Source organism: Trichechus manatus, unplaced genomic scaffold, assembly GCF_000243295.1.
Source record: "Trichechus manatus latirostris isolate Lorelei unplaced genomic scaffold, TriManLat1.0 scaffold00096, whole genome shotgun sequence".
In the NCBI taxonomy this organism is placed as follows: domain Eukaryota; kingdom Metazoa; phylum Chordata; class Mammalia; order Sirenia; family Trichechidae; genus Trichechus; species Trichechus manatus.
Genome location: NW_004444032.1, coordinates 3,602,717 through 3,618,135, shown reverse-complemented (window position 1 = coordinate 3,618,135; position 15,419 = coordinate 3,602,717). Strand labels below are relative to the sequence as shown.

The 15,419-nt window shown below is 37.8% G+C and overlaps 1 protein-coding gene across 1 annotated transcript in view; it reads right to left on the bottom strand.

Moving 5' to 3' along the window:
- Nucleotides 1-15,419, bottom strand: part of DOCK4 (dedicator of cytokinesis 4) — a 481,731-nt gene that overhangs the window by 160,414 nt on the left and 305,898 nt on the right. Inside the window, exon 13 of the mRNA XM_023737032.1 lies at nt 7,562-7,687. Within this exon, the coding sequence (XP_023592800.1) occupies nt 7,562-7,687 (126 nt within the window). The remainder of the gene's footprint in view (nt 1-7,561; nt 7,688-15,419) is intronic.

Sequence of the window (15,419 nt, the reverse complement as noted above, 5' to 3'; positions counted from 1 at the left end):
GTGGGGGGTGGCTTGTAGCTAGTACCATGAAATTCTTTTCCACATAGTAATTCAGCAAATATATCTTGAGCACCTACTATGTGCCAGGTACTATTCTAGGCCCGGTAGATGCAATAGTGAACAAAGCAAAAATCCTTCCCCTCAGAGCTTAGATCTTAGAAGGGAGGGCCTATTAAAACACACACACACACACAATAAGTAAAATATATAGTACACTGAACGATGATAAGTACTGTAAGACGGAGAAGGGGAATAGAAAGTGCTAAATAGGGGCAGGAAGGGGGTTGGAGTTTTAAACAGGCTGATGAGAGAAGGCTTCACTGATATGAGAGATCTGGGAGTGCGTTTTGACAAAGGAGCAATGTTAAAATGGCATTAGCTTCTGAAGCCAGTTTAGCTCATAACTTAGCTGAATTCTTCTCTCTCTTCTCTAGAAAAGAGATTCTGAATTCTGATAAGCCTAAAGGGTGCAGGGTCATAGGCAGATTGGAATAAGGAAATCTAGAGTTCTGTTTTGTCTGTGCCACTGTCTCCTCGGTGTGAACCTAGTCTATACAGGGTAATATCTTTGGGCTCTGGTTTTTGTGTCACTAAAATGGGGGTGAGAGAGTGGGCAGGAAGGACAAGATTATTTCTAAAGTTCCTTTGTGCTGAAAAACCATTCTATGCTGTTTCAATGATTTACAAAGGAACTTCTGCAATGTAATGCATTTATAAAGCACCTTATACATATGATTTTATTTTCTGTTCCTTAACTGCCATCATCCCTGTAACCTCACTGATCGTTTGTAAAACTTTTAAGATTAAAACACGATTTCTTTGTAGAGACCACAGGACAAGAAGAACATTTCTCCTGGATGACATTCTACACATGCCTCTCCCCAGGAATTTTACAGCTTGCTAGAGCCAATACTGCAAGGTGCCACGTTTTGCCAAAATATGCAAACACACAAAATTGAAAAAGTGCTAATTAAAATCAATACACTTGAGGTCAGCTCTGGAGAAAACTAATAAGATCAAATGGTGTTAAGAAAGCATCTTGGGTAGTTAAGCAAGAAACCATAAAGTGAATCTGAAATGCAGTCATAGCACTGGTGTGAAAAGCTATCTTCCTGACAATGTTTATTAACACCTTGCATCTCCCAAATTTATTACCCTGTAAATTTGATGTGCACAACACTTTCCTCTGTCTAGCAGGCCTACTGGTTGGGAAGCCTTTACACATGTGAAGGATTCTCAAAATATCACGCAGACAAGATAAAGATAAGGCCACAACAATGAGAAAAAACTAAAAAGTTTAGTGACTAAAGTCAAATGGGGTGGATTAACAGCTTGACCTCAACTGACAAGGGGGTTTCTATCAGTAACTCAAGACCTTGATTCCGTCCTATAAATGCTCTCGATATAAGGTACAAAATGCATGTTCACAACACATATAAACCACTGCACGTGGCCACAGGGTCTAGGCTAGTGTCTTATCTGAATACTTGTTAATATTTATGGAACTGGAAAAGAAAAGTTTCTGTCCTTCAGGTAAAAAACAAAAGAATCTGTGTAAAAGACTTGGAGTTTTTTGTGAACTTAGATTGATGATGATGATGATATGACAGTAGCCCTAGTAGTAGCAGCAGCACAATTTAATGAGTACCTCCTATGTCTTAGGCACTGTGCCGAGCGCTATGAGTAGATCATCTCATTAAATCCCCACAACAACTTTATAAGAAGACACCATTATTATTTCCATTTTATAGATGAGGAAACTGAAGTATAAAGATTCAGAAATGTGTCCAAAGTATTGTCAGTATCCCCACTTTAAAAATGAAGAGGTGTAATTGAACAGGGTGAGAATAGCCATCAAATAAACTAGTGCAATTCAGCCTTCATCACCAGAAGACCATTACCTGGAGCCAGGAAGGTATTAGTGTACTCTCTTCTGCCTTGGTCAGACCAGTCTTGAAGCACTGATTTCAGTTCTAGGGCCATCTTTACAGGACAGAGACAACTCAAACTGGTATCATCCAGAACATAATGTTGAGGTTCCAAGTAGAGCAAGTCAAAGCAATGGAAGTGAACGCACCAAAAGGTATTAATTAGAGGTTTCCTAACAATGAGTAGTCCCTGGGTGGTGTGAACTCACCCAGCGATGCCACAGATGAAAGGCCTGGAGATCTGCTTCCATAAAAATTACAGCCAAGAAAACCCTATGGAGCAATGGGCAACGGGTTTGGTTTGGGTTTAACAAAGAGTAACAATTTAACTAGCTGAAAGTGGTAGCAAGTCTCCAACAGGCACAGAGTACAGGTGGAGAAGATAAGAGTAGGGAAACCATGAAGGAGGCAAAGGAAATTTTGCCTACACAGATTGATAAACTCAGAGTAAGAATGGATCTTAGGGCTAGGGGAAGTGTACAGCTTGACCTTCCATAACATTTGTGACATATCAAACAGCTTCTCCTCCAGAATGTCTGGTGTATGGAAACTTCTTCCTGATACTCAGCAAGGGCCCAGCCCAGTTTCTCACAGAGTCTGTTAATCAAGACATTCAGGGCTGTGCTGTCCAATATGGGGAACCGCTGCCGTATGTGAAAATTGAGCACTTGAAATGTGATTGGTCCAAAGAGAGATGTGCTGAAAAATACTCACCAGCTTCCAAAGACAAGGCCGAGAAAAAGAAGGCAAACTATCTCATTAATGATTATCTACATTGATTACTTGTTGAAATGATAATATTTTAGATGTACTGGGTTAAATAAAATATATTATTAAAATTAATTTAACCTGTTTCTTCTTACTTTTTTTAAGGTGGCCACTAGAAAAATTTAAATTACATTTGTGGCTCACGTAATATTTCCTTTGGAGAGTTCTGATTTAAATATTTTTGCTGCTTTCTCTCTCACAGGCTCAGACACCAGAGCATGGAACTCCCCTCAAAGTTATTTGGCTTATAGAAGGCAGAGATGGTCTTCACAGAAAGTGTCTTTTCTTCTTTGGACATCAGATACCCTAAGAAATAAAGTGTTGAATGACTGACCCTTAACCACCAGGAAGAGAGAGGGCAGAGGACTTCAAGATGGTGCTAAAGTACATGGGCAGATGCCCTCCTCAAAGCAGGCTAAAATCAAGGAGAGAATTTCTGTTTCCATGTTTTTCCCATTTAAGAAATAGCTTGGCATTGATTTCATCCTGTGATCCTCAAAGAGAGTTTTGTGTACGGTTCTGTCAGCCACAGAACCACAGATAATTCATTCTGCAGAGAGGAAGCGACTGTGTTGATGAACTTGGTTCTATTGGTACAAGCACATGTCTCACCTGTCCTGACCCTAACAGTCCACTGCAAATTAACTCTGAAGGACAAGTCTACAAAATGAAAAAAAGATCATGCTTGCAGACTTTCAGTGTAACACTGAGATCAGAAATGTCGTTTACACACATCTTCTCATTGAAGAATTGCACTGAAATTTTCATTAGGGCCACTGATGAGAATTAATTGGCAAGACAAAATTCTGCTACATAAGGAAAGGGAACAAAACAATGACTGCATGTTTCCCAATGTAAATCCAGTGAATTTTAAAGTCCCTAGTAGTTGTTATTTCTTTTCACGTCTTGTTTATGTAAATAACATACATCTCCCCCTTCTCCCTCTAATTTGGAAGATTTGTTGTCGTTATTGTTAGGTGCCATTAAGTTGATTCCAACTCATAGAGACCCCATGTGACACAGTAGAAATGCCCCATAGGTTTTCTTGGCTGCAATCCTTACGGAAGCAGATCACCAGGTCTTTCTCCCATGGAGCCAATGGGTGAGTTCCAACCGTCAACCTTTTGGTTTGGTTAGCAGCCAAGTGCTTAACCGTTGCACCACCAGGGCTCCTTGTTTGGAAGACTACCAAAACCAAAAACCTTTGCTGTCAAGTCGATTCAGACCCATAATGACCTTACAGGACAGAACAGAACAGCCCCATTGGGTTTCCATGGAGCGGCTGGTGGATTCAAACTGCCGCCCTTTTGGTTAGCAGGCGAGCTCTTAACCACTGCACTACCAAGGCCCCATTTGGAAGATTAAGAAGCCAAAAAATGAAAAGCAGAAAAGAAAGAGAAGGAAGTGATTTTAAGAAACCTCTTGCAGTCCCTGCACCTGCAGACTCTTCGCTGGGAGGACTGTTTCCCTGGACAACGTGAGCCCTGCCATCCAGCACAGGGGAGGGAAAGGGACAGAAGCGAGCCTTATTCCACCAAAAGTTCATTTCCATCATTAAATCCAGACACAAGCTGCAGGGGCACAGCACATCCCAGACAATTATTCAGCAGATGAAGTGTCATCTTGCTTTATGTTTTTCCATTTCTCAATGATACTGCCCAGAGATCAAGCTGAGGAATTCTTCTAGCAGCTGGCTGTATTCTGGTCTAAAATATGTTTTTTATATTAGATTTACCCATCAATTTGCTTCCCAGTGGGATGTAATTTTTTTCTTTTTTTGCTAAAGAGGAAATAGCAGTTATTTTTAGCAACTGAAGGAAATAATGACCAGTTGCAAGAGCCACTGAATAAGATGCCACCAAGTAAACAGTTCTATAAACAGTCATTTTCAACAATAGTAGCATGATATGCTCAGGCAGACTGGGTCCCTAAGCTGGGTCAGGTCATCGCGGGGAACTTAACAGGCTGTTCTCATAGCCTTCCCTGCATGAATGAATTTCCATCAAGGTGAAGACTGTTGAAAGGTCAAATATTTTGTTACATATGTATTTACCACAATTAAATCACAAGAAGATCACAAAATGCTGCAATGGGCAATGTCAGTCAGTTTCTGTACCCTTTGAGGTCTTTATCCACAGCAATCCCATCACCGGGTCTCAAAGCTGTGCCAGGTGCCCTCCCAGATACAGCTTCCCTTGTTTGCTTCTACACATCCAGACAAAGAGGTGGAAACTCTTTGTTTCTATGGGAGACCACGTCAAACACAAGGTGAGGGCCTTTAATAATAAAACCTAATGGCTAATAAAAATGCATTCCTTGGTTTGCAGAACAAAGTACAAGGTAAAATGTTTTCAATAAATACAAGCCACAATAACCTGTGTAGCTTAGCCCTATCCTACGGTTAGCTATAGGGTTGCTATGAGTCAAAATCATCTCGATGACACACAACAAGGTTAGATTAGAAGATCTGAAGATTAAATAAGGAGGAAGAAGCTGAAAGATAAAGGTCAAGCAAGGAAAGAAAATGAGAGGTTTAGACGCACAGAGGGGCAGATGGGCACAGCTAGAACCAGAGCCTGGTGAAGGTCACCCAGTCTGGTCACGGCCCACTCTACTTAGGAACAGTGCAGAATTCCTAAGTCTAGCGTCTCTGGTTGCTACTAAATGGCAAGTAGATTTTTTAAAAATTTGTTCTTAAAGTGTCAAAGGCTTTTATTTTTTATTTTGTTTAATTTTTTGCCTTTGATTATTTTTTTTATAGTTCTTTAGGTGAAGTGTCAAAGGTTTTTAAAAGGCTATTCTCATACAATGTTGACTTTTGCAGAATTTTAGAAATTTAAAAATTTTAGAATTTATAAATTTCCTTTTAACATTAGAGGTGGCACTTTGTTAGTTATGACTGCGTGTTATTTCAATAGGAAAACAAGTGTTTGCTATTAGTATGGTGTAGGAGTAAGAATAATGGCTTGGGAGATGTGGGCCTAGAACCGTCAGCCTTGAAGACTGACGGTATCACCTCTCCAGGATACCTCAATAAAACCCCAGCTTGGAATTCTATCACCTCTTTCTAACCTCTTACAAATTACAGTGTGTCTTTTCCCTTAGACTGCAACTCTGCCAAGGGTGTGAACGGGAATATCGTTCTCACCATCTCTACTGCTAACACGCTGGTCCAAGCCACAATTATCTCTCACCTAGATTACTACAAAAGACCCCAGACTGATCTTCCTGGTCCCACTCTGCTCTCCCACACTCCCCCAAGTATAATCTCCCCACAGTAACCAGAGTGATCCTATGACAACGTAAATTAGCTTGTCATTCCTCTGCTCAAAAGTCACTAGTTGCTTCCCTCCTCATTCTGTATAAAAGCCAGTTGCTTAGTGTGACCTACAAAGCCACACATGATTCTCCCCCAAACACTTTCCCCACACCCCCATTCCCATTATTCTGTTCTGGCCAGGCTGGCCTCCTTGCAGGTCCTCGAATATGGCAGGCATGCTACTGCCTCAGGACCTTTGCACTTGTTGTTCCTTCTGCCTAGAACGCTTTTATCTGCATGGCTTCCTCACTTCCTTCTGGCCTATACCTGATATCCTTCTCACCTACCTAAAATTTCAACCCCTCAACACACTACCACCTCAGAGACTCTCTAGCCCCTTTACCTGTCTTAGATTTCGTTTTAGCGCTTATAATCCTTGAACATATATATCTTACTTGCATATTATCATTTCTCTCATTAGAAACTAAGCTTCATGAAGGAAGGGATCTTTTTCTATTGTGTTCAGTGTTGTGTCCCCAGTACCTGGCAGATTGCCTTGGCACATAGAAAGTGCTCTATAAATATTTGTAGAATGAATGAGTCTTCATATTCTTAGCCCCTGGCACAAAGTCAATACTCAATCAATGCTTGCTGACATGAACTGAACCAAGTTTTGCTAAATACAGCTTTTTTATCAGCAAACTATACCCTTCTAGTTCAACTCCTTGGGTTATACACGACCACACTCAAAAAACCGTAACTGCTGTAAGAGTTGAAGGAGTGTAGTTTTTTAACTTATTTTGGTTGGGAGATTAGGACCATCCTACTTCAAAATGCATGTTTCAATAAACTTGGCATTTATTTTACAGTATGAATCTCCTTAATCCACACCCTTTCTGTGTAGAAAACACACATTTTTGGAGTCTTGACTGCTAATATAGATCTTAATTATATACACAAAAAGAACTAGAAAAGGTGTAGAATTACATACGGCATCTACGTATGGCTGACAATCCTCCAAGAAAGGCTAACTATTGCTGATTAACTGTTCTTAGCAAAACTTAGGAGGATTTCCTCTATACAACTAACTTCACCAACATTTTTCAAGGGGTAAAATATTTTCTGGATACTACATCGCTTTTCCCCCCTTATCATGGTTGTAATGAAATGCAGTCATGGCCCCTGTAAGTTACCCACCCCAATGTAAAGAAAATGTAAAGATATTTAATTTTTAATTTTGTTTATTTTTAAATCTCATACCTCATTTCATTCTTCACCACGGTCCATCTAAACTCTTTGATGCTGACAATGTGAAAAATTTCTCAAGTGTCAAAAGCAGACAATATACTCATATTTCATCATTTTGGTTCATCCCAAGTTTCATACCCAAAAAAACAAAACCCTTGGCTGTTGAGTCAATTCCAACTCATGGCAACCCATGTGTTACAGAGCTGAACAGCTCCATAAGGCTTCTTGGCTGTAAGCTTTATGGAGCAATTCACCAGGCCTTTCTTTTGCCAAGCTGCTGGGTGAGTTCAAACCATCAACCTTTAGGTTAGCAGCAGATGCAAACCACTTGTGCCACTCAGACTCCATAGCTACCTACCAGGCATTATAATATTAGAAAACCCCAATTTCCTCGTTATGGATACTCCATGAGAAAATACCGATGAGTATTCTCTTCTGATTTGTTCAATGTCTCCGTGTAACAGCTGTAGGGAAACTGCTAAACCTAAAACAAATGAGAGATAACAGAGTAAAAATCTGAGGATTAGAATAGCATGAAGAGAAACAAGTGCTTTAATAAGTCCAAATTTAAGGTATCAACATTTTAAGTTAAAGGTTAATTTTCAGACAAAATCAATAGACTCTATAGGAATAATATCTAGATAGCCCTTTTCCAACTTCAGCATCTGAGTTTTACAAGGAGGTTCACAACAAATGAAGACACTTCAGCAGAATACAGAGAGGATGACATGCATCTCTGGTCCCAAAACCCTCTCCTCAAGTCCCAGCCAAATGGAGCATATTCTTGCACCAACACTCATTCCAACAATCAACAGATGGCTACGTGAACCTAGAAGATGTTCATATTTAAATGGAAGCTTTCTGTTTTTGTAATTTTTTAGTTTGGTGAATGTATATGTAGCCAAATATACACTATCTCAAAATTTTTACATGTACCATTTAGTGACATTGATTACATTCTTCAAGTTGTGCTACCATTCTCACTATCCTTTTCCAAATTATTCTACCACCATTATCTAAAAATTCACTGCCTCCTAAGCTTCCCATTCAACCTTTTGAGTTGTGGTCAATTTGATCTCACACAGACAATTCTTTAAAAGAGCACAATGCTCAAAGCAAACATACTTTACTAATTAAGATGAACTATTTTTTGTTTCAAAGAAGACTTCAGGGGATAGTTTTAGTTTAAGGCTTAAAGTTTAAAGATTATCTCAGGGTAATAGTTTTGGGGGTTCATCTAGATGAAATGGTTCCAAAAAGTCTGGATTCCATCTAAATGTGAGCTTTTAATAGAGTCTACAAATAATTACCAAATATCATAAAGATGAACAGAACTCTGAAGACACATAATAATTCAAGGATGTAAAAGATATTCACGGGGATTTTCTTGAAACCTAAGTAACAAAGGTGATTACAATGAAACCAAGAGTCATTCCTAATACCATACACAGTAGAACTCATAATGGTGTTATTTTCTAATGAAATGAATTTTGCATGATGCAGATCACTCTGACAACAAACTAAGAGAATTTAGTCAGAATGGACTCGATGGCAACTGATGAGCCTTACTAGGCTCCCATTCCCCCATTTATTTTGAGTTGGGTGACTGAAGACAATAGGGTGGGGGAGCATTTATTCTTCTATAGCCTCGTAGAATTAAGTAGTGGGAGAATAAGTCTTCTGGATAGTTTAATGGACACAACTACCAGTGCAGCTTTGGAATACTTTATGTGGTACTACTGGTTGCTTTTGAAACCCAGAGGTAGGAGAATGAAGACAAACTAAAATGTGTTATAATCCATCTGTCCCAGCAGCTATCTCTTCCTGACTCACACTCTCCCACTAGCCCCACCTCATTACTGGTATCTCTGTTCTCGTCCCACTGCTGTCCTTTTGCCTTCAAAATACTCACCCACACCACCATCATTAGCATCACCAGGAGTTGGTATTTGTAGCACACCAGTGTGTGCCAGACACAGTACATAATAATAGTCCCTCCCACTGGGGAGAACACTGTTCAAATCCAAGTGTGCTGTAAGCAGTGTTTGCAAGTAGAGAACCAGATGGATTTTAACAAAATGCTTGAGGTCTTGTGATTTTTGCAAGTGACCATTTTATTGAGACTTCTCATTGATAGTTCTGACCAGAGGCACTAGCAACATTATGTGGCATATATTAAGGAAGAAGAGAAAAGAACTGAATAGTAATGGAAAAAAAAACAAAAAAACACTGAGATTATGCTCTTGGGGGTAGGTTTGGAGGAAGGAAAACTGACCAGGATTTTTGTTTGGTTCTATAGGAGCCAATATACTTTTAACCAGCAGTGAAACTTTTTATATAAACTGAATATAGACAATGAAACAGTGAAAAAAAAAAAAAAGCATTAAGTCAAAGTAAATACTGAAGAAAATTAAGACAGGAACTGGAGAAAAACTATGTTTCAATGAAAGACGTAGATAGAAGGAGAATAAGTATGAACAGAGAAATACATCAGTGCTCTCTATAAAGCAAGAGTCAAAGAGCTGAGTGCAAACGGATGGAGATGATCCATTTAGAAAAAGAGAGAGAGGTCGCCTGTGGAAAAGGGAAGGAAATGGAGAAGTGATGGGGGGAAGAAGACAAAACAGCAGGAGGGAGAAAAGGGAAACTAGGCATTTAAGACTTGAATGCATCCTAAAATTTGGTTAGATATGGTAGTTGTCAACCTGAAGGTTTAGAGAAATAGAGTCAAAAGCCCTAAGTATAATCATTTTATCTGTCTAGCCAAGTGATAATAATTTTGGGGAGCACTGTGACTTTGAGGCAACTCAGTTTCTCCAGAATGAAGAACTCACAGTCTAGAACTGGAAAGGTCAACTGGATGGAGGGCTTGACCACAATGTACTTGATTCTTCTCACATTATCAACTCAGAAAGAAACAACGTTAACCAAAACACGTCAAAGAGTGGGTCTACTTTAAATAACACAAAGAAAAAACATACTACCAGTGGTGAGTCCACAAAGACCAGACCACAGAGAGCCATTACAATATGATTTATTTTTTAATCAGGGAAACTCCTGATCCTATTTTTAGAATTGTCCTTAATTATAATGACCACAATAAAGAGGTTGGATAAACTAGTCATCAGAAAAATAAATAATGTCTTAAGACTAAGAAACTACTCATGACTACAAAGGAGATACTGAACAAATATTTACACAATTCAATTAACTGAGGATTATACCTATCCTTTCAGTGCTAGTGGTTTATGACACAGGGTATGTTCATAGAGCACTATTTTTCTTTCCATTCTTTTCTGTGAGACTACTTCACTGTCCTGGCCTTTCCTGCTATTTCTAGGGTGGGGTAACTTCTAAAATTTTAACTGCATGCTTTACCTTATTAGTGCCAATATTTATTAAACTATCCACCATGGGCAAGGCAGTTAACTTATGGCTTGGAGGTAGAGGGTAGAATATAAGGATGCATACAATAAGATTCTTGTTCCTAAGGAACTGATAATCTAATAATAAAAGCAAAACATAAATATATACAATAAAATATAAAGGAGAATTGGTTAAGTGTGTGATTGGAACATTAAAATAAGGAAAAATTATTACTGATTTGGGGGGAATTTGGAAGTTCAGGGAAGAGTTTTTTATAAGAGGATTTATGACAACCAATAAGCTGAAGAATAAAGTTAAATATTTAATCTCACAAAATATATAAACGACATTTTAAAATTACTTTTCTTTCTGGTCCTTAATACATGTGCCCCAAAATGAAGAAACAATCATTAAACTGAACTTTACATCAGCCTAGATGTCTAAGCCACAATTATAATGATTTGCTGTCTAATTTTTAACAAAGGCATAGCCATTACTTAATTTGGTGTCTGTCACAAAACCATCTATTTTTCATGATTAAGCTTAGCTTCAGGAGCAGTAGCACAAGGAAGAAAGGCTTGGTATCTGTCCAACCAAATCCGGCAGATCATTTGGTAGCTCTCATTCTATGGGAATTTAAGCAAACTCACTCTATAAGATGGTTCCTTTTATATTCATGAAATTCTGCACTTTTTAAATTAGAAATCGCAAGTACAGCATGATTTATAAGTAGCAGCCAAAATTAATTTTAGACTACATCAGCCATTTTGCCACCAATGAACCAAACGGCAGGTAGCTGCGAGTGTACAGCAATGGAAAAATGGAAAGTAGTGACAAATATATTTAAGGACTACACGTTGCTATTAAGTGTGCAGTTTAAGAAATGTATCGCATACCGCATGGCCCTGACTCAACTTTAACTTCTCTGTGCCTTAGTTCCCATATCTGTAAAGTAAAGATAGCAAGATACTGATTCCACACACTACTTTGGGCATGTCTGGCACAAAAAAAGTGTTCAACAATGTTAGCTGCTGCTCCTGACTACGGCCACAACCACTACTGTTACATCATGTCTCTGTTTTCTGTTCGTATTCTCCCCTACCATGAGTATCAACAAATTAGCTTCCATCAAAAGACGGTAAAAGTTCCTAAGTGCCACATATTTGTTTTATAGAAGGTTCACTTATTACTCGATTAAGCCAAGTGTATTCCTATCCCCTGAATATTTGAAAGATCCACTTCTACAGATGTGTCAAAGGCAACTCTGTCTACCAAACATTAAAACTCTAACATGGGAGATAGGACAAACAAAAAACAAATAAATACAAGTAGGCAATGTGCACTAATAGACATAAGTGAAGATGGTGAAATTCTTAATGATGTAGGGATTCAGGATTTGTGTCCAGATATCAACAAGTCAAGGCTTTGAACCAATGGCAAATTGTGAAATATACTTGACAAGGTATTCTGAATATAATTTGTTGGAGAAGTTATTCTACTATCTTGTGCTTTCCAATGAGCATAATTTTCTTTGTTTACTTTATTTCATTTCTATCTTCTGAATGGGTTGTTTCCTTATTTCTATTTCCCTCTCTACTAATCTGGAAGTTATATATTCTATTTCTATTCTTTAAATGTTTAACATAAATGGCTTAAAGTCTAAATTTAATAAATAGCTCTATTCCCCTTCTGAACAATTCCAGGAACTTAGATCTTTTTAACTCTGATGATGATATATTTTTTCAATTGATGTTGTTTATAGTCAATGTTTATTTAGAATTACCTGACATTTACTATATTCTTTGCACACTATTTCTTCTTACATTCCATTCCTTCCTTCTAGGTTCAATTTCTTTACTCCTGAATAATAATCTCTGAGTGGCTTTTCCAGTGAATGTGTGAGTAGTAAATTCTCTCAACCTTTATCTGAAAAATGTCTTTATTTCAGTCCCTCTTTTAAGTAATAAGATAGCAGTATAGGATTCAAAGTTGGCCATTTCTCTGTCAACTTTAGGAAATTATTTGATGACATCCCAACCTCTATTACTGCTGATGAGTCTGGTTATTATTTCTTTTTAGGCAGTTTTTCCTCTCTGGTTTCTATTTCTGTTTTTGGTGTTCTGCAGTTTCACCGCAATGTACCTAAATAACATTTTATTTATCCTGCTCCTAACTTTTGCTTCTTTTATCTGAGGACTCTTATCCTTTGCAAAAGTGTTGCAAATTCTTGGCTATTGCTTTTCAAACACTGCAGCTCTCACGTGAACTCTACTTGATGCTTCTAGAATTCTTATTAGATGCATGCTGGTGTTTTTTCATTCAACCTTTCATGTCTCTTAACTGTTTATTAAGGTTTTTCCATTGCATTTCCCCTTTCTGTTGCATTCTGGCTAATATTTTAAGCTATTAGTTTACTGATTCTCTTTTCATCTGAGCTCATTTGCTTTTTAGCCTGTCCACTAACTTTTTTTTTTTATTTCAATGACTTAAAAAAAAAAAGAATTTTAGAAGCTCTATTCAGCTTTTTCTAACCACCTTGAGAATCTCAGCACCAAGAGAACAAGGATTTTCATTTGTTCTATCAATGCCTTGAATAATGCCAGGCATATAGATGCTCAATTAATATTTTTTGGTGCATGAATTTCTAAAATCTTCTTGTTCATTTTTTCATGATGGTCTCCTTTTCATTATGAGTCTATTCTTCTATATCTTATATAGTCTTTTCCTGGTAGTTTATTACCTCAAATTCTAGGAAGCCATGATTTCCCTGTTTGGTGTATCTGCTTTCTCTGCTTCATTGTTATTTCTTTAAACACACACACACACACACACACACACGTATGTATGTATATACACACACATATATATGTATACACATGCACACACACACACACACACACAGAGAGAAAGAGAGTCATCTTCAGTGAGGTTGCTTTTTTTCACAGAAATCTATATACTGTGATTTGGAAGAGGCAATATGGAGTGGTTACACTTTTTTTTTCAGGCTATTGAAATGGGAGCTTTTTTTTACATTGAATTTCATGGCTATAGATTTGTTCACGTTACTCTGACACTATTTGGACTAATGGCATAGGCTTGGAGTTTGATGTCTCACAAACAAACATGTGCTCCATCATCTTTTTAAAACAGCGAATAGCTCCTTCTGGACCAGCATTAGAGGACTCAGCTCCAAGGCCCACTTGCACAGACCTAGGCCATGTCTCCTCTTCCACGGAAATTAAAAAACTTAAATGCTCAATTGTCAGAGACTGCTGCTAACCAAAAGGGTGGCAGTTCAAATCTACCAGATGCTCCTTGGAAACCCTACAGAGCAGGGTAGTTCTATTCTGTCCTATAGGGTCGCTATGAGTTGGCATTGACTCGACAGCGATGGGTTTGGTTTTTGGTATACTCATGTCTATATACTCTATTTTCTGCAAAGCATCTACTTCAGTGTTTACCCTTCTAGTTTTGAGGAACTTCCTCATGTATGGCGGAGGATTTCTCTTTCTCTGAATCTTAGTTCTCTATTTCTTTTCACATCTTGGTTGTAGTTTTTCAAGTATTTTTATGTGTTTGTAGTAGAAGGAGAGGTTACAAAAACTCAGTCTACCGTGTTTTAGAAAGTTGACTTACTTGAAAATCTTTTACACCCTTATTTTTTCCAATACCACTAGAGCTCAATGAATAAAGTGTAATAGTGTGCCTTCAATGCACAATGAAATTATAATTGTAAGTGAGTAAATTAATTAACCAAGCAAAAAATCACTCTAATTATGTAGTATTTTAAGGACTATCAATCTCACTAAGGTTTAATTCAAAAACTGTCCTTTGCTCCAAAATTTTTATAAATGTACCAAACTAAGGAATAAAATTAGATCACAATGTTGATTAAAAGATTGACCTAAGAAACAGAAGGTAATTAAAAAGTATTTAACACCGCCTAATTGTTTTTTTTTTTTTTTTTTTTTTGCTTTTTATTCCCTTGAGTTCATATGTAAGTATAGATGGAAAAGGATAGGAAATTAAAATACATGTTCTAAAAATATTTGTGCTAAAAATACACAAGCTAAAAATATAGATGTTAATAGTGTAAAAATACTTTCACAAAAGGGGCAACTAATAGTCACATTACAAAACAGAAGCAATCACAAACAATTCCCTAAACTGACCTATGGGGAGAGGAGAGAGGAAGAATATGGTTGACATATGTATATTCATCCTTATTTATTTTACCTCTTCAATTAGAACTTTCATGAAGTGTGGTGACTAAACTGAAATGGTCTTTTCTGTTTTCAGCATGCTAAAATATCTATATGTTAAGAAAAAAAACAAGAAAAAAAATTGCTTCATTTTACTTTTTCCAAAATAAATATACTCAAATAGAAAGAATGTTATCTTATTATAACCAAGTAGGGAGAGACACACAAAAAATATGGCTGTCTTAGTCATCTAGCGCTGCTACAACAGAAATACCACAAGTGGATGGCTTTAACAAAGAGAAATTTATTTCCTTACAGTAAAGTAGGCTAAAAGTCCAAATTCAGGGCGTCAGCTCCAGGGGAAGGCTTTGTCTCTGCTGGCCTTCTCATCAGTGTTCCCCCAGACTAGGAGCTCCTTGGCACAGGGACTCCGGTCCAAAGGACGTGCTCTGCTCCTGGCACTGCTTTCTTGATGGTATAAGGTCTCCCTGTCTCACTGCTCACTTCTGTCTTTTATATCTCAAGAGATTGCCTCAGGACACAATCCAGTCTTGAAGATCCAGTCCTGCCTTACTAACACAACTGCCACCCATCCTCCCTCATTAACATCACAGAGGCAGGTTTACAACATACAGGAAAATCACACAG